This window comes from Platichthys flesus, chromosome 12 (genome assembly GCF_949316205.1).
Source record: "Platichthys flesus chromosome 12, fPlaFle2.1, whole genome shotgun sequence".
NCBI lineage: Eukaryota > Metazoa > Chordata > Actinopteri > Pleuronectiformes > Pleuronectidae > Platichthys > Platichthys flesus.
Window position 1 is genome coordinate 14,743,391 of NC_084956.1, and position 22,295 is coordinate 14,765,685.

The 22,295-nt window shown below is 40.4% G+C and overlaps 2 protein-coding genes and 1 long non-coding RNA gene across 3 annotated transcripts; 1 reads left to right on the plus strand and 2 right to left on the minus strand.

The window, feature by feature from the left end:
* Window positions 1-394: 394 nt before the first annotated feature.
* On the minus strand, window positions 395-2,407 carry LOC133966127 (cystatin-C-like). The gene is made up of 3 exons (XM_062400890.1): window positions 2,132-2,407; window positions 1,227-1,340; window positions 395-776 (listed from the first exon to the last, which is right to left on the minus strand). Exons 1-3 carry the CDS (start codon window positions 2,321-2,323, stop codon window positions 702-704), a joined length of 381 nt encoding a protein of 126 aa, XP_062256874.1. The 5' UTR covers window positions 2,324-2,407; the 3' UTR covers window positions 395-701.
* A 1,314-nt stretch (window positions 2,408-3,721) lies between these two features.
* Window positions 3,722-8,225, minus strand: mad2l1bp (MAD2L1 binding protein). Its single transcript, XM_062400389.1, has 3 exons — window positions 7,811-8,225; window positions 6,517-6,803; window positions 3,722-5,960 (listed from the first exon to the last, which is right to left on the minus strand). The coding sequence occupies exons 1-3, from the start codon at window positions 8,223-8,225 to the stop codon at window positions 5,418-5,420; spliced, it is 1,245 nt and encodes a 414-aa protein (XP_062256373.1). The 3' UTR covers window positions 3,722-5,417.
* Window positions 8,226-14,171: 5,946 nt separating this feature from the next.
* Window positions 14,172-21,973, plus strand: LOC133966559 (uncharacterized). The gene is made up of 6 exons (XR_009923956.1): window positions 14,172-14,360; window positions 15,313-15,439; window positions 15,617-15,792; window positions 15,908-15,970; window positions 16,052-16,111; window positions 21,592-21,973. It is a non-coding gene; the product is annotated as an uncharacterized LOC133966559 (long non-coding RNA).
* Window positions 21,974-22,295: the final 322 nt, after the last annotated feature.

The following is a 22,295-nucleotide window of genomic DNA, read 5'->3' on the forward strand; positions in this document are numbered from 1 at the left end:
ATTGAATTCACAAGGAAAACTTTCAGAGGAGTACATGCTATTCTTTAGACCTTCAAAGTAGCTTCTGTATTCAGCAGAAAATGTCATTGAGGGAAGGCAACAAAATAGTTGTCCTCTTTAGCTGCTCCTTTAGTATAACACAATACATGTTATATTGTTATAGACGTAAGAATAGAAATAACAGAAAGATGTGGTAATTATTATTTTATCAATTCCTGCCTGTATATAAACCTTCAAACATCCCACATGAACTTTGTATGGTATGCCATATAACAAATAGAAAAGTTAAAGTGAGATATGAACAACAAATGATGCAGTAATACCTGATTGGATTTATCAGTGGTAAATCTGCAAAAACAAACTCAATATGGATACAATCATTTGGGTTCAGGTGCAGCTTTAATCATCATTTCTTTATTAGGTTTTTAGGTAACAACAAAGTAGTTCAACACACATTATTTGCAGTTTGCTTGATTTAATGATTATGCATAACTAAGTGCACTATAATACTGCATAGGTTGTTCTGTAATTTGACACAATACAACTGTCAGGTGTCAGTCAATCTAACATACAGTGAAAAAGCAAAGGAAAGTGGAAATGTTAATACATTTGCTGGTTGTCTAGTACAAAGTATTGCTTTTGCATCAAGGTTATTTTTGCAAACGTTGCCCACGCTGAAGGTTTCCCTCGCAGTTCTCCGTCTAGCACTTCTCACCCACCATCTGGATGTCATTAAGCCACGGGCGGCTCCACACGCTGAATGTGCACACGTAAGGCTGCAGGGAAACAGGTCAGAACACACACCAGAAGTCACATTTAAATATTTAATCAAAATATGTACTGTACAAAGCACTTCAATTACTAACCAAAGAACTAATGTTCAATTATTTGATAAAACTAGTCATCTAGTTAAAAATAACTATTGTGTGACATCTTTAGGTTTAACAGTGTGAGTGACACATTGTTATGTTCCGCTAAGGTATTATTGATGCAGGTTGAAGCCAAGTACATTAACACCACTCTACTTTGTCTAGTTCCTACTTCTCTCTATGGCAACAGCAACAAAGCTCAATTGATCAAAAGGGGGAAGTATGCAGTTGATTTGCTATCTGATGAAAAACATGATCTATTGTTCAAGTGTTAAAAGGTTTCAAGTTTAATGATTAACATCCAAACTTTGTGTCTAAAACCTCTCCGTTTAAATAATGAAAGAAAGCTGCAGTTACCTGAGCAGAGGCTGGGTCTTGGTAGATGGCGCACACTTCATTTGCAGCATCGTTCTTTCTGCAGGGGGTCTTGGCCATTTGCACAGTGATGATGTACTTGTAGCCAGCGACCACCTGGAGGAAGACATGGGTGAGAAAAACAGGAATTTTTCATTTTAGAACCCTTAATAACAAAGCACTGAAGCATTAACACAGAGCACATTTCAGAATTAAATGAACACAAAACACTCATTATTAGCTTGCGTCAGTCGAACACCAGGGAATGAGCTGATGCAGCTCCATGCAGTTGCCTCAACACATTATAGCTTAAGATAAGATAAGATACAATAAGATAAGATGTGATTCAATACGGTAAAATATGGTAGAATATGATATGATAAGGTAGGGCACAATAAGATATGATAATATTTGATCTTACGGTACAATACAATGAGAAAAGATAAGAAAAAATAAGATATGATGAGATATCATACAATAAGACATGGTCATGTCCGATACAATAATGTTTATTTGTCCCGCTAAGGGGAAATTTGAAGAATAAGAGTGGCAAAGAGGGAAAGTGAAAAAAAAAACACTCATTAAAAGTAATAAAGAAGTAAAAAATAAAATCTATAAGGTAAGGGATATATAAACAGTGTATGCTGAAATGTATGAAGTGTATGATAAACAAGAAAAAGCGGATTGGACTGGTGAATGAGTTGGGAAAGAGAGAACGGGGTGTGACAGGATTATGGTGTTTACGTACAGGCCTATGTGATTATCTTTAGGAATTGAGGAACACATGAACAGTCAGTGTGAACCGGAAGGTTTGGGTACAGGCCTACTGGCACTGAGGCCTCAACACACACTGGATTACCGTAATTCCCTCGGGCAGACTTCCTGGGAGACAATAATCAGCCACTGACCTGTCTCTGGACCCTGATCACTTTAGCCACCTGGCTCTGGAACAAGTCGTTGGAACCTCTGTTGTGTTTGACGACGGCGAAGTCGAGGGCGTCCTGCGCTTCGCTGATATCGATGTCTTGGGGCCCCCCCACCAAACTCCCCAAGCCCACGGCGAACAGAGCCGCGAGGACGGGAAAGACGAGCTGGTTCATGGCGTTTCTGTCGATGGAAACACGGAGCGTGGCAGAAGAGGAACTAAACAACAACACCGGTCTGTAACCTACCTATTTATGTAAACAGCAACGTCACGGCGGAGGGAGTGACGTATCTCCACAGCCAATCAAAAAGCTCTGCAGCCCAAACGCGCACTGATATTTTCCACGGCTGCACCCCGCGGGAGGGCGGAGTTAGACCCTACAGCGCCGCCCTGCAGGTCAAGTCAGGGCGTCTCGTGAAGGATGATGAATGTACTGGTCAAAATGGCATTGAAGCACAAGTGTTAAAGTACAATAACCTAAAAGACTCATTCACCTCTCATGACAAACCTAATACGCTTAATTCTATATAGTCTGTGATTGCTTTTCCTTGTAATATTTCCACTACCGCTAACAGTATTACTCACATTCTATTTTATATTTATCTATGGTTATATATTTTACTATAATTTATATTTTATTTTACTATTTTGTTTTTATTTTATATGTATAATTTTGTTTTTGATATTCTATTATTTTTTTGCTTGAGTGGTTTATTTCCTAAATATTTTTTAGAATGGTTAGACGATATGTTTTACAAGGCATGTAATCTATTGTTGATATAGAAGAACAAATTACAACATCTAGAAATATCTTAATGTGCTCTTATAAATATTTGGAGTGGCGCATACCTCTCTAGCTTCTTTTAAATACCATCTAAAAAACCTCTTTCTTTCTAAAAGCTTTGGGGAATGTTAGATTTGCATATATTTACAAAGTTTTGTCTTTGTTATTTTTACAGCTTCATCTCTAATGTTGGAAACGTCCTTATGGTAAAATGCCTCGTTCTGGTTTAAAACATTTTGGTGTGTTGACCGGGGCTCCTACATCACTTTTTTGTTTTTGTGTCAGGGGTTAGGGTTAAGTGTTTGCAGAGAACAAAGTGCACCGATGTCCAAAAACCACTGACAACAAATTCCTGGAGACCAGAGCAAATAGAAAAATACTTTGCCACAAGAAAAACATGAACATGTTCCATAAATCCATACAGACTAAAGGATTTAAATTATGACCTTGACTATAGAAAGAAGGGGCCCTCATGATTGGTCCTAATCTACGCTCTTAATTCAATTACTTTGAGAAGAATATCTGGGACGTCCTGAGGGAATAAGGCTACCCTCACACTCAAGCCACTAAACCAGACACTGCAGGTGGGAATATAAACCAAGAGATAATCTCACCAACACTGATGATCATATTGACAGCGTTGATGGATTAAGCACAATCTCTTGTTGTGTTCTCAAGAAAATTCCTGAGAAAATGAACTGAAACAATTCAAATGTCACCAACATTTTGTAAAGTCATTATTCTGTTAGTCAGCTTTTGTCATATAGAAGTTTTAATAGTGTTTACTGGAGGTGGAGAGAATGATCCTCAATTTTTTTGTGGTCAGAATAGAAATGACCTTATAACAGACAGCTTGCGGTCATCATGAATAACTTGTGCTGAAAACACAGCATGCGACCAAGCTCTCACATGTCAAAACTGTAGTTTTTTATTTAGCCAATCCGACCTTTACAAGCCTTGAGACCCAAACATTTCTTACATTTTATTCAGAACAGGTATATCTGTGGCCACTGGATTGAGCGCGTTCCCTCCGGACATGTTTCAATTTAAAAAATGCTGCTTTTTGTCGAGCCAAAGTATGGAGCCAAATCCAAGCCAATAGTTTTGAATATTTGACTAAAAAATTAAAAGGAAGTTTGGATCTGGAAAAACACAACAATATATTAAAGCTTTGGGGGGTTAAATATAATTTTGGTTCAGTTCTGGAATAGTTTTGAGTAAAGTATTTATTTCGTTTTCATATACAGTTTGATATTTGGGGTCTCAGTTTTCTGTTTCAGATTTTATATTTTCAGATTGAGATCTTATTCTTTTACAGATTCAGATCTTATTTGTATCAGTTTCAGATCTTTTTTTCACTTTCAGATTGTATTTTTTCAGTATCATATTTCAAATGATTAAAACTATGGCCTGGATTTGATTCCATTCTGGTGGTTCCTATAATCAGTTTTGTTTCTGAACCACTTAATGACATCTCAGACCAATGTTATGTTATATGTCTTTTTAATGATGGAACACATAAACAAATCCCTCCCACACAACACATCAAATTCTTAACGTGTCCACAAAATTGCAACACTGCTGAAATCACATGAAGGTTTAGATAAATGTAAACATGTACACAGATGATACTCGCAATCCAATGTGTCTACAGATTGTATTAAATAAATCAATATAATGTGTTAAACCTCTCATGTTAAGTAGGTTAGAATGATATTGCATCAGCATTATGCTTGTTGGTTTGTGTTTAAAGGGATAGTTCACTGAACAATTTAAATTCACTCATTATCTACTCACCACTAAGCCAATGGAGGGGTGGGTTAAGTGTTTGAGTTTGAGTGAAATATTGCTCGTGTTGTGTCATTCAAGTGCCTGCATACCCCGACATTTATTTTCAACTGAAAACGGCATCACTTGCACCATGTTTTAAGCCTGAATGTCCGCTGATATCTATACATTGTTTAGCTACGTCTGCTAGCATCGCACCTAAGGGAGTTGACTTTTAGGCTTGTTTTATTAAGTCTGAAGTCTAGTGCACCATTGACGTAATCTGTATTGGACCCTGCTGCAACAAAATTGACTTCTGAGACACCAGAAGTGTTCCCGCCACCTTTCCATCGACTTAGTGGTGAGTAGATAATGAGTGAATTTTCATATTTCAGCCAACTATCCCTTTAATGTCTTTACAAATTAGTGATACAAAACATGTAAAACATTCTTAATAAATATATAAAAATAAAATATTCCCCAACTGATTTTATCAAATGCCAACAAAGCATCTTGAGAACAAATGTTCTCAATATTTCAAAAGACAGTAAGAGAAAAGTATGTGTCAATACACCCCCTGTAGTTTGAGCTAACATACTTTTAATCACCACTAGAGAAGATTTATCTCATAATTCAATAAAACATGTACAGCTCAATTCAAAATTCGCTTTAACCACCATTAAAATGTAATATAAGGTATAAGAAAGGGAGCTTTAATCTATTTGCTCCCCGTCTTGGTTGAGTTGCTGATGCCCTTGATCATCATTGGAGCCTGAAACCACACATAATCCTGCCAGTCTGACCCCTCTGCCCCTGTGTCCTTGCTGGGATCAGTGGAAAGAGCAATAATTTGGTTCCTTACACGAGTTGGCACTTTAAATTGTAGTTTAGGACGGAACCAGCCTACACCGCAATCCCTGTGAGCAAGCACTAAGACGGTGGTGGGCATTAAACGAACAGGTCTGGTGTCAGACAAAAGGTCCGCCACGAAAAGCGTGCGGAAGAGTTGCCTTAAGCACGAGGACACCCGTAGACTGTGATCCCCACCAGCCGACACCAGCCCCTCCAGGTTGATCTCATACAGCTCTTTGGGCAGGATGAGGGAGCCACCCATTAGGAGCAGCACGCGGGGCACCCTGCTCAGGGAAAAAAGCACCTCCAGCTGCTGCAGCAACTCCTCCAGATCCTGAAGGGTTTGCTGACACTTGCGCCAGTCCATGTCCACTGTCTGCACTGGTCTGCGAATCACTGTGTCTTTATCCTGAAAAGTCAAACATTAAATTAAAACCTTGAAATTGAATCAACAACCTGCCAAAGTTCTTGCTCGTAGTGAAAACTGTTGGGTTTCTCTAAGGTCTCGACCTCAATATGTTATGATCCGGTGCTAAAAAATGAATTGAATAATGCAAACCTTCTGTCTTTTTAATTTGTTTTTATTGCCATCTATTTTGTGAAGCACTTTGTAACCTTGTTTAGATAAGTGCTATACAAATAAAGTTATTATTATTACAACATTTCACTTATCCCAAGGAGGTTACCTGTACATTTGCTTGTTGATTGTCAGCAAGATTACAGAGAACAATTGAAGTATGCAGAGTGGGTAGGGGGAAATCTATTGTGTTTCAACATTTTCACCCAAAGAATAATTCCTGGATCTCAAGCAATAAAAAAAATCTGTCAAATCAAGGGAACTGATATCTATGAGTGTGTGACAGGGGTTAGCGCTATACCAAGTGCAATTCCGGGTACAATTCCGGGTATTTTTTATTTTCACCTTCATATTTTTGATGTGTAAGAAGATAATGTTTCCTGCTCACCTGCATTGAGGCTTGTTGCTTCTTCTGGGAATAAACAAGCTGGTCATACGTCATGGGTAGTTGCTGTCTCTGATAGAGAATGCACTTGAGGATCTCGCTGACAAAGCGGCAGCAGCCTTCCTGAGTCACAGTGCCGGGAAAGACGACGCTCACATAGCCTTGCTCCCGCGCTCTTCTCGCCACCTCAGCATCATTGTCCTCTGTGTGACTGTGTTTACTGGCAGTCACACTGGAATCATTCAAACCTTTCTGACCAGACGTGTTTTCCTCTTCTTCCTGGGCAATATCTGTCCAAATAGAGACAAGGAATATCTAGTCAAATGAAATGTTAATGAAATCTAGCAGAGCCAGTTTTCGAATAAAGCCATTGTCCCCATTTCCCTCTTAAATTGCAACTGTGCAGTTGTGGTGGAAGAATTAGTCTTTGCTTAAGCATGTGGCGAATACTAAAAAGTATGCAAGACTACACAAGTAGTATCAGAAAAATGTACTCCATGCATCAAAATAAGATTACTTATGATTCTGAATTGTTCTTTTCAGCGTTATATATTGTGCTTCCAGGGGTGAAACGGTTACTGGTAACATGGTATACCATAGGAAAATTCCCAACACTAACCCTAATTGACATGATTATCATGGTTATTTCACAATCCCCTGTCACCAATTGTGTTCGTTTAACAAACACTAATCATTTGTCCTGACTTTCAAATGTCTCCTCTGCTTGGAGAGAAACTCAATGATGTGAATGATGCAAAATCATGGGTAAAATAAATTGCAATGAAACAAGCAATATTGAGCATTATTAGGATATTCTAAAGTGAACCAATATTATTGACCTTGTGGAAAACATTAGCACATTCTATTAACTTATTAGTTGAGTTAATTTAAACCCGCCTTATGGGAAGTTTCTTTACTAACTAAAGCCTTATTCCAATTTCCTCATTTCATATGGCTTTGATTGTAGGATTATTATCATATTACTAATGAATACAATGAGAACAATAAACCCAGAAAAGCTGCAAACCATCAAATATAAGAAACTGGAATCTGAACTACTGCTGTTAAGTAAATCCAAATTATAGGTCACAAAGTTAAAGTTATTCTGAGAAGTGGTACAAGTCATTATTTTGAGAACGTTTCTTATTTTCATGATTTGCGGGATGCGGAAAAAAGCTCCCTCTGTGTTTCTACAATGAAGCAACAAACACTGAAATCAATCTTCCTGAAAGGAAACCAGAGATACACTATAACAGTGAGTGACGGAGACATGATCCTACACACACACACACTCTACCTGCAGCGACGTTCTCCTTCTCCTCCGTGTTGTTTACACTCGGCTCATTTGAATTTAACCTGTTTTCATTGGAGACGTCTTTCAATTCTCTTTCTTGATCCGAGTGTAAAGGTGTGTGTGGGGCCTGGGCTGAGAGCTGTTCGGCTGTTTCCGCAGTCGCTCGGTATGAAAGGGAGTCTTCGGGAACACGGTGTAAAGTTGGGACTTCACTCGTCGTGTCGTGCTCCTGAGTTGAGCTCGTATCTTCATCTGGAGAAAACCTCAGACGTGTCTTTATCCCATTGTCCCCGCTGCTACCGATGGACCCGTCCTCTGTGTCCTCTGTGTCCTCAAGGGGTAAAGTTGGTTTAGATACATCCGACTCTTCTGCCATAGTTTTGAATGTCTCCGCCGGGTCTGTGCCGCGCTGCATCATGGGAGACGTGGACTTCAATGACCCTTCGGAAAATCGACTTCCCTTTGTGAAATCGTGGTTAATCCATCGACTGTAATATAATTGTATTCTATTCAATTGTATTCTAAATTACAATAATATATAATAACAATATTGATAATACATGTATTTGTATATCACTGATCTAAATAAGTTTAAATAGCGCTTCACATAAAAAAAATGTGTTCGAACGAAAAATAACAGATTGTTTCTGTACTTCGTCACTTTAAAATAAACATAGACCGTTGCCTAGGGCGCAAAAGGCCGAGAGGGCGGCACAAGAGACTGATCTAAAATGCCGTGACCAGTGTTGTGCAAGTTCACACCTCTCATGAACTAGTTCAAAGTTCCGTTCATACAAGTAAACATGAATAGTTCACGTTCATAGTTCACCATTTAAATTCTGAACTAGTTCATAGTTCAGTTCATTTCATGGTTTTTAGGTGGAAACTGAGAATGAAAGACTTAACTTGTTAAAGAAAACCTTATCCATCACTACCCCTTTACTGTCGGAATGTTTATCAGACAGTGTGTAAAAATCCCTCAGATAATAATAAGGTGCATCGGATCTCGGTTGTAGTTGCTGAGTCTGCGTCTCTGCTTTCTCTTGCCCTCTGTATATGAGACCGAGAGCTGTTGTGTCGCAGGTATGGCCTGCCCCTTTAAGGAAAGTTTGTAGTGTGTGACGTGGTGCACCAGGGTATTGTCGGAGAATAAGCTAAAAGTGTGTTTATAAGGAGAAGGGACGGACCACATAGAGGGGATGCGAGTGTTGCTCCTGCTGTATATCCAAGAAATAAAGTGGCCGCATTACAAGTAAAGAAACGTCTCCTCCTCCTTATTCACAGAGCGGTCCGGACGGCTGGTTACCGGCCAGACAGCGAGCCAAGATAACCACTGACAGGGGCGGCTCCTGGTACAGGCGACACAGGAGACTGATTTATCATGACGTGACACATGCAATGTAAAACAATACATTAACGTCACACCATCATTCTCTAACCCCGGGGCGCACCGGAGGTAGAAGCGCTGCGAAAAGCTGTCCGCCTCCTTTCCTTGCCCATGTTAAATACTTGGGCTGTTCGCACCATATGGTTCGCACAGCCGGAGAAGAACCACGAAGCGCCGCGACCATACACACAGGCACATTATCTCCTGTGGGGGGGTGGCGGCTACAGGCTTGCGTAGGTCAGTCACCTGTGAAGACCAGCATCATTTACCCCTGAACCAGCGCGGAGAAATAATGATTATGAAATGTAATATTACACATTCTGCGCAGAAGCCCATTGCGCAGGAATTGCGCACGCATTTTTTTTAATTACATTTTTCCCTGTTTTTATATTTAATTAATTTAAATTAACAAAGCGTAAGATATTTTGGAATTAATAGAAGTCCTGCCAATATTAAGAGTTTAACATATTGCCAGTTTGAAAATGGGAAGGAGTAGGATTTGAATCCAGGTCCCTCTTTTTGGAGACCAAACGCTTTACCAACTAGGCCACTTCAGCTGATGGTTTACACACTGAACTAAGCACAACAAGACTATGGACAAATTATGGTGTGTGTGTCATTTTATGCTGCTTCTGATAAACACATTTTTCTACTTTACTACTTATATTTGACAGCCTTACTTAAAATATACTTTTATATTTTTGGATTTTAGATACTAGATGATTTAACATGCTTTAAAAACCTATTGTTAGAGAATAACTCAGTAGTTTTCCAACCTTATCTTCTGACGCCTTTCAAGAATCAGTCTGCTTGTTTCCATGTGACGTCCTGAGGCTTTCCCCTGCTGGCTGCTGGGTTCCTCTGCACTCCATCTGTTGTCCTGAATGAGCTTTGCTAATAAAAGAATACTGCATAGTCACATGCATTATGCATTGAGAGCAAAGCATCCTGGTTTAAATGTTACTATCAACACATCTCCTTTGGTACTCTTTGTCAGTGTGAAAATTTAAATTAATTACACTGCATACAGTACAAGTGACACAAAAGTTTTGTACTAACAGGAGAAAACGTCCTTCAAAGTCGTACACAACTCAATATGGATGATGAGTACACAGTTGTAATGATGGTAGATACTTGTGTATTCAAAAAAAAAGAGCTATTAAAAGACCTACCTCATACATAACTTACGGTCAAGTAGATAAACTACAGGTCTATTAGAAGAAATGTACATAAACCATTAATATTAGAAGAAGAGAATTTCTTTCTCAAATAGAGAAACTGTCTCTGTTTACACCTTAATCCTAATATAACTTAAAAACCCAAAGCAAAGAATTACATTTTTTCAACATGCATCAGTAGACATTCAATTATCTGAAATACTTTTAATAAAACATGCACATGTCAAAGTGTAGGTGTGCTATGTCTTGAAAAACAGCTTCGGATTCCTATCACTTGTGTGTGCACATGTACTAACTTTCTGTTTGTAAGCAAGTCATAGAGAACAATTCATCGGCCTTGATTCAAAAAATATTTTGGCACAAAAAGGGAACTGATATCATAGCAGTGTCTCAATTCAGGGGATGCATCCTTCGGAGTACGCGGTCTACCCGGCTAACGAAGGAGGTGGTCTTCATGGATCGGCAAAGCCCCTGAAGGGCAATGATCCTGGGATAGGTTGAGCCAGGAAGGATCCACCTGTTGGAGATTTAACTTCTCTGGGGTGGAAAGGCACTTTTATTGGCCTGGAGTGGCCAGTCGCACCGCTGTGAGGCAATCAGTCTTCAAATGCAGCCTCCGAATGATGTGGCCCCGGAAATGAGACACAGCTCATGAGTGGGTGAAATGTGGTGCGACTAAATTTAATTAAAGTGGACTGTTGGGCCTTGGTCAAGCTGTAAACGCTCTTTCTGCTGTTCTATTTCCCACCTTGAATCTCAACTGTGGCCTTGAGGTTATAGCCCTTCAAACACCAGGGATCATCATGCAAGGGGTCAGAAATATTCCAAGCATTGAGGAGGTTGCATCATAGCTCTCAAACAACGTGCACAAAAAGCGACTCCTCCACACCACATTAGAAACAGACTAATGGCAGCCTCATCAGACCTCCCTCACCTTCTCTCCATTTATCTCAATGTGTTCTCCCCACTAATCAGAAAATGTGATGAGGGCAGCAACCCGTAGCTTTTCTCTCCTCACCTTGCACAGCCATGGAAATTTCACATTACCCAATGAGGTTTCCTGCTTGTCTACCAGGAGGCTTGTGCAAGGTCATCAGCGGTGCTGCTGTCAACATCGCAGATAATTATATATGCCTCTTAATGCTCACTATCTGTTACTTTGTAATTAAAACAAGAGGGCGTGCAGATTGCTTTATGCTTCAGTAATTCCATATCAGATGAGTGGTTGTTTGTGTTGTTCAGTAGTCTTTACATGTGCTGAGTACTGGTCAGAGCCTCGCACACTTAAGCAAAATTAAATTGTCATGTAAAAGTGAACTTTTTATAACACTATCGTTTTGTGATAAGAGTTTTAATTGTGACATTTTCTGCTTTTTGATGTGTCAGGGAGATGAAGGTTTAATCCCACGGATCTGCGAAGGCTTGTTCCGGCAGATATCTCATAGAAGTCAGAGTGATGCGGTGTCGTTCCGTACAGAGGTCAGGTAAGGGACAACCACACACACAGCAATATTTCTTTTTATCTCTAAGTCACAGTGCAGGACTGGTACAGATTTAAACATTTAATTAAGTGCTAAACCTGTCAAACACTCAAAGCTTTTTTTTTTTTGGTACAGAGCATATAGAGCTGGTGTGGTCCAGTAACACTTCTGAATCCAAAGCTGGATTCAGAAACAATACTTAAATTGCTAAACCAAATATGAAGAATGCTAAAGGATATAGCAGCTAACAGAGATGATGCCTCATCGCCATGGTGGAGGTTTGTCTCATGCCATTGTACAACAGCCTGTAAGCAATGTTGCAAATATATGCAAGAAACAAGTAGTAGTCTTGTTTTCATTATTATGAAATTACTCAGTGAGGTACAGCACCTTTTCCTAAGTTCAGCCAAAGGCTATGTAACCAAATGGAATGCACATGTGGAATAAACCAGCACACACTGTTCTTTCTACTCCCTTCATCTAATGGTGATAAGCCTTTCGGGCAGAAATAAAAACGATAAGGCAGTTTTCTGTTAGTGCGTTGTTCTGTTTTTTGTTATAACTGTAACACGGCCCTTTTTAAAGGCAGCAAAACATTAAGGATCAAATACTATCGAAGTCTACAATGATTCAGTCTCATTACAATATCTCTTTCAAGTCTCAGCTCCGCTCTTAAATGATTATTGTTCGCAGATAAAAATTGAGGATTTGAATCTTGTCAAACTACTGTGAAAACATTATTGAGCCATTTGGTTTCATCTGTGCTGCTGGCACATTATTTGGGTCATCATAACTCCGGAATTGGGTTTTTATCTGCCAGGCCCTGCCAGGCCCCGCTTCAGAAGATTTTGAATAGCTCGAAAATGAGTGAGGGAGTGCAAGTTTGACAAGTAACACAGTTGAATTGTAATTTTTTAGGATTCAGTGTGGCTCATACATCAGTCTCCAAAAAGATTGTCAAAGTGTTTGCATCAGGTAGACACTATATACTAATTATTTAAAACTATTTAACAATCCCATTGCACCCAACATAGATTATGGTTTCATAGAGTGCAGCTTCCTTCATTACCTAATTGCTCATTTCTCTGTCATGGCTCCACTCCTCACTGGAAAGACATTTAGTAATTAAGTTTTGCTTTCTTCTGAAACCTTTTAGTGTCTTTTGTCTTTGTGGCCTTTAATTCCATCGCTGTTAAACCTCATCATGCATTTTTTATTCTGTAATAAAGATTATAATAGAAGAATCATAAGTAACTACGTTAATAATCCCCCCCCCCCCAGTTTAACAAATGTAATAATGGACAGCTATGCCTCTAGTCATTTAGAAACCATCTAATATCACAAACGGTCTGAGTTGTCGTCAATGCCAGAAACATGACCTGCGTGGCTACATCCAGAGGATATGGTTCCTGCCATTTCATTATTGTCATACTTTCCTAAAGCCTTATTATTTCATGCTTTGCATTATTTTCAAATCAGCGACTCAGATTGGTCCTTTTGGTGAGTGCACGCACCCGCCACAGTATTGATTGAGGTGCTCTGCTGTTTGTTTATTCAAAGCCATGCAAGCAGAATGCAGGCACATTTTTGGCCGTAAAACCACAGCTTCTATTTTCCTGGTAAGTAGTAAATAGCAACTTGTTTTGTTCTCACCTGGTGCTGTGCCGTTCACATATCTGCATTCAGACACTTTATTAATTTGTTCTTTTGTGGCCTTGGTGCAATCTTGGATTGAGATTTTTGGCATCTGTGTTTCTGTCTCGGCACCAGCTATTTAGAGATCTATAATGAACGTGTGCAGCACCTCCTCAAAAGAGAGCTACACCTACAGATGGTGGAGGTCAGACTGAGTGAGAACCAGAGAGATGGCCCCTATGTTCAGATTAAGTATTCAGTTATACTCCACAACCACCGCAGCTGAGCTTAAACGCATATGATCTCATACAGGAAACTACATCTTGTGTCTAGATCTGTCCAAGCACTTGTTGCATAACCGCAGTGGACCTGATCACTCTCGGCTACACCAGGTGCACCACAGCCAGCGCGGGCATAAATGACCTCAGTAGCCACTCCCGCGCCATCTTATCCATCAGCTTCACACATCAGCTTCAGTCTGCCATGTCTCATGTTCTCAGTATGATTTAGAGTGGTCCACTGTTAGTAAAGGCCATTCCTCCTGAGCTCTAATTAGCATCAAGTATCCATTCTGTGAAGTGATCACTTTCATCTTGTCTTCATCTTCAAATTATTTCTCTTTTTTTTAACCCTTAATAGTCACTGTTTGTGGTGATGCTGCTTCCTCTGTGAAGTTGCCTTCCTCTGAACTAAACAGTGATTGCTGAATAATTTTTTTTTCTGTCACAGGCGTGGTTAGAATTGGAGTTGCTGCATGAGACGTTAAGTAAGATCAGCAGTGAGAGAGCCGACGTCACAGGCTGAGCCCGGCTGAAGGAATGCCAACATCAAGAAATTCCTGGTCACCCTGGGGAGCGTCATCACAGCTTTGGGTAAATGGGTGTTTACAGTTCCTGACACAACTTAACACCATGTCTTAATCTAGTACTGAAATCGGTGAAGCTGCTCTCAGACCTGCACTGGATTTCGAACCTTCTCCTGAAATTACGCAGAGGAGCTGTAAGCTAGAACACAAATGTCCAAGTCAGTTGGTCTGAACTTCTTTTTCCTTCCAGCCCCCTAGAACAAAGTCCAGTGAATTGCTCAGCAGAATTCACTGTGAGTAAGGGGGCTGGAAAAACTGAAACGAAACATACAAAAACAATACAAAAAGAAAGGGTGCCATACAAGTAGAGAGCTGTTGGTTATAAGTGCCAATACCAATGTGTTGTAAACAAATGTGATTTCTACAGTGAAATTTATGCATCATGTTCTGCTTCCTGCATGCTCTATCCAGATGCCATTCCTCACCTTCTCTAGTGAACACGTGTATTCAAGCCTATGCTTGTGATTATGCTGCGTTCTTCACATGTGCAAAGCAAAGTCCAGACAATGTCTAGACTCTATTGCCCGGACATTGTCCGGAGTTTATATCACGAAACAGCGACATAGATTGGAATATGATTGTATTCAATGTTGGTACCATGATGTTTGCTGTGTAGTCACTCCAGCTGTTTAAAAAGTGTCCCTGCACTTTGCTGCACTTGATTTTGCGATAGGTCTTGCAATCAGAGATTAGTTTCAAATCCAAATTGTTTTTTCCTCATTTGAAGGAAAAAAAAGTCTGATCCGATTGGAAAACACATGACTGTAACGTAACTCTGTATTGAATTTTATTCAGGATCTTAACAAGCTCAAAGTCTTAGTGCAAACCAATAACATATTTTGAGGATGAATATTTCTTGGTGACACTTTTGCTCTCACCGTGGATTTACAGAGCTGGATGTAACATTTATTACAGGGAATATTTCTGAGTCAGTGTTTTCGTTCTGTGTGACTCCCCAGCTGACCTCAGCGTGGGTGGACTGTTGACAAAGAAGAAGAAGAAGCAGACCTTCATTCCATACAGAGACTCTATGCTGACACGGCTACTTAAAGAGAGCCTGGGTGGAAACTCTATGACCACTATAATGTATGTATGTACTTTATAGATGTGCTGTTCTTCGTTTTTTTTACCCTTATCTGTTCTTAGGAAAAAAATATATGTGTTTGTCTACCACATAATCCTTTTTTTTTGTTTTCTGAATACGTCCTCCCACCTCTTGTAATCAATATGTGCATATTTCTCCCTCGTGACCTGTAATTGCAGCCATTTCTCCTGCTGATGTGAACCACGATGAGACCCTGAGCACTTTGCGCTATGCCAGTCGAGCTAGAAACATAGTGAACTCTCCCACAGCGAATGAAGACAGCAGTGTGAAGGTTATCAGAGAGCTGCAGGCAGAGGTAGCCAGGCTCCAAAGGCTGCTGGAAGACGCCAATCAGGTCCTGCATATGTTCAAGCTCACCTAAAAGGCCAACAAGTACACAAAACTATATTTGTTGACGGTCTTTTATTCAAAGGTTATATTGTCTGTTGGACTGTCTTTCACTACTCCAGGTCTCCCGTGGGGAGCTGTCTTCCTCTGTGCTAGAAGAGGAGCTGCATCAGAATGAGGCAAAGGTGACTCATACTCTGTGTGAATGGAGCACAGGGGTGTTTTTGTGTCTTACTCTGTAAATAATGCACCTGTTGCTCCACCAGGTTCTTGTACTGACCAAGGAATGGACCAGCAAGTGGAATGAGACTCAGAGTATCCTGCAGGTACAACAATCATTATTTTAATGTTTTTAACTAACAGGACAAATGCACAGTGGCTGCACAATCTGTGACATCTGTCATGCTTTCCTTATCCCTGGCGTGAATAAGTAAGCCCAGCAAGTGCCTGTGGCCTCATCCAGACCAGCAATAGGAGCTGGTTTACCAGTTATTCTAACAAAGGCCACATGAGCTTTTGTGTAAATATTCTGGAGCCAGAATAAAATGGGTTAGATTGAAGAGGCTGTATCTTTAATATTTTGGACATGATGTAGAATATAAAGAAGCACTGGTTAAATTTTTCAAAACTGCTGCTTGTAGTAAGGACTTCCTACCAGCTGGTGTCACTGCAGGTCTTGTGAACAGCTGCAGCCACTTCAAGGACTGGAAATGGTAATATGAGTATAGTCAACCTGGCATTTAATTGAATTTTCCATCCATTTAGATTTAAAATAGATTCAAAATCCCTGTTTGCGTAATAATGGGGAATTTAGTGTTTGACAGTGTTTGGGGAAAGTGACAAGAAAGAAAACAGGCGCGCCTTCCCTTACTACCCGATGGTTTCTCTGAGGCCAGGACAGGGTGGCGGCATTCACGCAAGAACTCCAGCTGCAACCACACAGTTTACACTGAACACTTTTCCTCTGTTGAATTTGTGCCCAACCTTCCAAATAACACCAAATGTCATCTGTTTGGGGCTCATCGTTTTCAGCCAAGTGGCCTGTTGCATTATGCATCGAGCCGTGAAGCGTGCCAGTCACGACGAGCATGGAGTTACTTCTTGTCTCTATCATACGTGCCAGCAGTGTATTCTGTTCTCTCCGAGTATTTGCATGGGTTTAAAGTATTGTGTTGATGTGGCCTTTGAGAGATGACACTGAATAGATTTGTGTATTCCTGGCTTGTAGCACTCAGTAGTGATCCTGTAGGTCAGGAGATGAGTAATAGGAGGCAGATTGCTTTTATGAAGCCATACGTTTAGGAGGACGACGTGTACGAATTTGAAATACTCTATACATGAATGTTGGTTATATATGTGCATGCTGGGCAATTAACATTCTACTCTGTATGGTGGTTAGGTGACATTTAGTGGCTCGACAGCCCTTTATTCATTACAGTGTATTGAAACTCATTAGCAGCTGTCACTGCTCCTAATTAAGAGGTCTTGATTATTGACATATGGCACTTTTGTTTCTGATTGTCTGGCATATTAATTAAAGTCTCTGTATTGTAAATCTGTTTGCATGGTCAACCGGCTCTGAGGCATCGTCCATCTCTGCTGGCAGAGCTGAAAAATAGGCCTTATTTAGATCTGCACCCATCCATAAATGCCCCTGATACGATGCATGATATGTCGTGACACCCAGGAAAAAAGGTCGCTGTACTGGTGACCGGCAGACACACTGGTGTTGCCAAACCTGAAGTGTTTGATGAATGACTTTATGGATTTGACATTTGTCTTCATGTGCTTTTGCATTCTGGCCAGGTGAAAAATGATAAGTGGGATTCCTGCATGAATATCTGAAGAGACAATAGAGGTCGTGTTTTTACCTGATTCAGTACAGAATGATCCTTACAGTGTTATTACAGTGTTAGTGCATGTTCTCCATCTCCAGCACATGCTTTCTAAATTGAGAGCAGTCTTCGCCAAATCTTCGTCTCTCTATATATTTTGTGTTAAATTCATTTGATTATTTTGCTGAGAGCGGGATGAAATGTTCTGCTTGGGCTGTAAAGAGACAAGTACGAAGACGAGCTGACCAAGAGCGGTGTAAACAGAATTCTGTATTCAAAGCAGATTTAGAATGCAAAGTTATTCATCGTCAGCTTCCCAGATTGGTTACAGGGCATGTGTGGAAGAGAAAGTAATTAATATGAGATGGATTCCAGAGCAGCCTCTTACCAGTCAGAGGCGGGAAGAGATTGAGGAAAACAAAATAAGGCAAGAAGAGGGTAAAGTGAAATGTTGTACTGCAGGGGTATTTATATAAATATATATATAAATATATATACAGACACAAAGATGTGTGCGTTCACGTGTGGAGTTGCTTTCTCCCTCCAACAAACCATGCGGGGAGGAACCTCCATTTCACTAAGATAAAATTAACTATCAGTGGTTCTTTGATCCTGGTCGTCTTTGTATTTCCCAAACCTGGTACAAATCGGCACAAAGGCACAACTTAAGTTCTGAATGCTCTGAGGCTTGTTCTGTTTAATGTCAGTGTCAGCAGTTGCATACATCATAATCAGTGCGTGTACGATGTCAGGACTTCTACATGTTCTTATCAGCAGGTTGCCTTTGAATATTCCCATAACAGGAAATCTTGGCTCCAAAACATATGAACTTGATTTTCTTCATTAAATTCTTGAAAATGAGTGATTGCTCAGCTTTGTTTGAAACACACATTGGGAACACATGTTGAAGATGTCGTGTTCATGCAAGGACTGAAATCTACGTGCTCCAGCCTTAAAATCGAATGGTAGACACAAGTTATAGAAATATTTGGAAGTTCAGGATATATTGTCAGAGAGTGCAACATGACAACTATCATGGGACGTGTAGCAGAAGAGTTCCAGATGCATTTAAATGCTTATGGCTGAAGCATCAAGCTGATAACACAGCACATTCATATTTGAATACCAGAATACAACAACCTTATCTCGGCGGTTTTCACGTGCAGCACGTGCAAATGAGAAAGTTCAGAATAAGAAACGGAAAGAACTGTTTCACTTAATTTTTGATCAAATTAAAGTAATGAATATATAGAATATAACCAATCATTGCAAACAAAAGCCTGAAAACTGGCCATGTAATTCCCTTTCACCTTTTTATGCATTATTCACTCAACCTTTCCCTTTTAACAATGTGGGATATAAGTGCAGCTCTTTCAAGGATGTTAACCTTTAAATTTGGAACTGAGCAATTCACACGCTGACATTTTTCATCTTGTTCTGAATTCTACCTGCTCATCTTTCCTGTTGGTAAGTTACTCCACTTGGCAAGGCTGGTGGCCTGTCGAGGAGAGAATCAATGGCTGGCCTTGTATGTCAGTGTTTTGAAATGCATATTAACCAAGTCGGGAACCTGTGCTGTCAAAGTGTGCTGAAAAACCCATTAAAAATTCTGCCCAACCACAGATGACGGCTTTTAATGGAAGCCCAAATGGTATGAGCTTGGTTGCCGGTCTAGGCCGCAGTTAATTACAGCATGTCCACCAGCTGTCTCAATCTGCACACAGACTTTTTTTGTTCTCATCTCACAGACACCCACACACACGCACACACGCACACACTCACGCACACACAGACTGAATGACTAACTGTGTGGGTGTGGTGAGGATCAACTTTCTTTGGTATGTGTGTGAGTGAATATGAAGAGAAAATAAGAGGATCCCATCTTTTCCTGGTGTCTGAGGAAAGTGACACAGTGCATTATCTGCCCGGCTGCTCCTCACCTCTAATGAAGTCTGTGAAGAATCCCTTTTAATTAAGTACAGGGGCTGGGGTCGATGCCTCTCCTCCTTTATGAGAAAAAAAAAGAATGTCTCCCATCTCGCAGTGAGCAAGGTGCTGCTGGTGGACACATCTCTCATTCCAGTCCAATATGAAACCGAGCAGGAGGTGGTTGAAATAGAGTGTTGGTTGTGAAGCCTCCGTACAGTATATGACATTTTCTGCTCTGCCTCATGGGGAGGTACTTAAGATAATCCGTGGCAATGTGAAGCATTAGTCCACCAGCTTAGCAGAAGAATACTTCTGATGGGGCCTCTCATACTCGAGGAGACTCTCGGTTATTGAACCTCAGCCGGTGCCCGAGGAGGAAAAGGTTACCAGGCTTTAACACTTGCCTCGGGAGTTGGGCTTCTATTCATGGTGTGTTTCAGTGTGTCTTTTTGAACTTTGCAGGTCATCCCAGGCAAAGTGTTTCATTTGTTGCTGAATAATTTGAGTTTATACTGCAAAAAAATACAAAATCATTTTGTCTGCAGTCTTTCTGGCCTTTCCTAAGCTTCACTCATATCTTCTAGTCTGGCAGGAAATAATACTAAAATGACATTTCACACAAAGTTGAATCAATATCACCTCCAGACGGACACAGGACTGGGTAGTGTGACTCATGCTTAATATTTCCTCAGCAACAATTGTTGGAGGCAGTGAAGCATTTTATGGAGCAGATCAGAGGTTGAAGTGGAGCTGTCCTGTGCTTTAGAAATGGCTTTCAAAGATTAAATCAATTTCTCCACTTCTTATCGCATTTCTGCGGCGGTGCTGTGAAACCGTTGAATACATATTTAGCAAGGATACCTGGACAAGCGGAATTTAAACATTAATTTCTGACAGAACTTCGAGCTGTGATTCAGCTGTAGTGTTTCTCCAGGTGTTTTCAGACTTAAACTCTAGAGAATGATACTCTGCCCGGACGCGTTCACAGCAACACAAGTCTCCAGAGCGTTTGGGTGAGGGGTGGTGTCGAAAAAAGACGTAACATATTAATTTCGCCTCAGAAATAACTCATTAGTTTGCGACACATCAACACTGTTGTCTGCTCTTATCACTAAAAGCTCTCTGGACATCTTCGTTTGTGTCACCTACGTGTACAGCACCACTTTTTCTTCATTTTCTTTTTGCATCTGTCTGCAGATTTTCAAGAGGGCTAGCCGGAGAGACTTTGGAGAATGTCCGGAGCATCTCCCTTCGACATTTGCTTTCTCACATACAGCCCCTCCGGATAATGAGATTACACGGAGTTCAGTGCATGTCTGAAAGCAACTTTAATGTGACACTTAAGTACAGTAGGAAACAATAGCTGAAGTGTTTTTTTTGTTTGTTTGACTTATGATGATTAATTTTTCAAGTTATTAACTTCGCTCATCTAATAGCAGCGTTATTTCTGGGGGAAAAGGCATCTGTAGCTCTGTGTTTGAGCTGTGGCATTTCCACATTTAAGGCACCGGATTTCACTTTAGTTTGACCTCGTACACTCTCACACGCAGACACTCAGCCACTCAGTCACATTGTGAATGACATGGAACTCGCTGAAGTTTGTTCATATTCTTTGAAGCTGACACACTTCACAAACTGGGGAGTGTTTTTATTGCAACACACAACGTTGATAGCTATGTATCAATAAAGGCAATGGCGCATGGTTTATAACCCACCTGTGTGTAAGTGTGTGTGTGGGTGGTGGCACTGCGTCTGTTTCACTCGCTGAACACAATGTACAGTTTGACTCTCATCACGATGATCTGAATGATTTATGGTGCCTCTCTAGCCGTTAGCCACTCTGCTGCTTCATGGCGACACATGGTTGGAACGCCACTATTCTATGTGGCCTTCAGGGAAGGAAGAGCAGTCATAAAGAATTCAGTTTTCTGCTGGTTGCCATTAAATGTCTGTCAGCATTTTTGTTTTTTATTGTGTGCCATTTCAACAACATTCTTTTTTGTTTTTTACCCATTAACTGTATATTCTCATGTGTCCTTTAGATGGAGACTCTGAGGAAACAGGGGAGGGGAGTGGGTCTGGACTGTCAGCAACCTCAACTAATCGGCATTGAAAAAGATCTGCTCAGCACTGGCATCATCCTCTATTATTTGAAAGCATATGCAACATTTGCACTTAATATAATTCACATATTTACCTCCAACAAGGAGGTTTTGTTTTCATCTGCATTTGTTTGCTAGTAGGATAACACAAAAAACAATGTTTTTGTGTTTGAGGGGTGATGCAAGGAGGAACCGTTTAATATTTGCTGTGACTCAGGATCAAGTGGCGGATCCATGATCATTTTTTTCGTTGTCTTTATCATTGCGAAATTCTGCGTTTTAGAATAATTGATCTTTGTAAAATGTTTAGGGGAGTGATATTTATGAGTGTGTGCATTTTGCAAATCCAAATAAAAAATCTGTATCTAGTAATTTTAAATGCCGTTTCATAAGGAGACTGTGGGCGTTTGTGGAGGTATACAGTCTTATTGTTATTCAAGATATCAATGCTTCTCTCACATAATTTTCAACTTTGTCAACTGGGTTAGGGTTAGGGTTGTGACCTTTGAACCTTCACTGCAGGAAGGGCTAAACCCGGTCGGGAGTGACACAGCATCATGCAGTCAGGATATTAATGAGTCAAGGTTACTATGACATATCCCCAGCTGCTGTGTTTTCCACTGGGCTGAAAATAAGCAGCATTT

Bases quoted from the DNA above. Each gene is read 5' to 3' on its own strand.
- LOC133966127 (XM_062400890.1), bottom strand. From the start codon at position 2,323: ATGAACCAGCTCGTCTTTCCCGTCCTCGCGGCTCTGTTCGCCGTGGGC. The intron at 1,341-2,131 runs GTCAGTGGCTGA...GTCTTCCTCCAG, and splicing joins TGATCAGGGTCCAGAGACAG to GTGGTCGCTGGCTACAAGTA. The intron at 777-1,226 runs GTAACTGCAGCT...GTTTCCCTGCAG, and splicing joins AAGACCCAGCCTCTGCTCAG to CCTTACGTGTGCACATTCAG.
- mad2l1bp (XM_062400389.1), bottom strand. From the start codon at position 8,225: ATGATGCAGCGCGGCACAGACCCGGCGGAGACATTCAAAACTATGGCA. The intron at 6,804-7,810 runs GTAGAGTGTGTG...CTATTTGGACAG, and splicing joins GAAGGAGAACGTCGCTGCAG to ATATTGCCCAGGAAGAAGAG. The intron at 5,961-6,516 runs GTGAGCAGGAAA...TTGACTTTTCAG, and splicing joins AGCAACAAGCCTCAATGCAG to GATAAAGACACAGTGATTCG.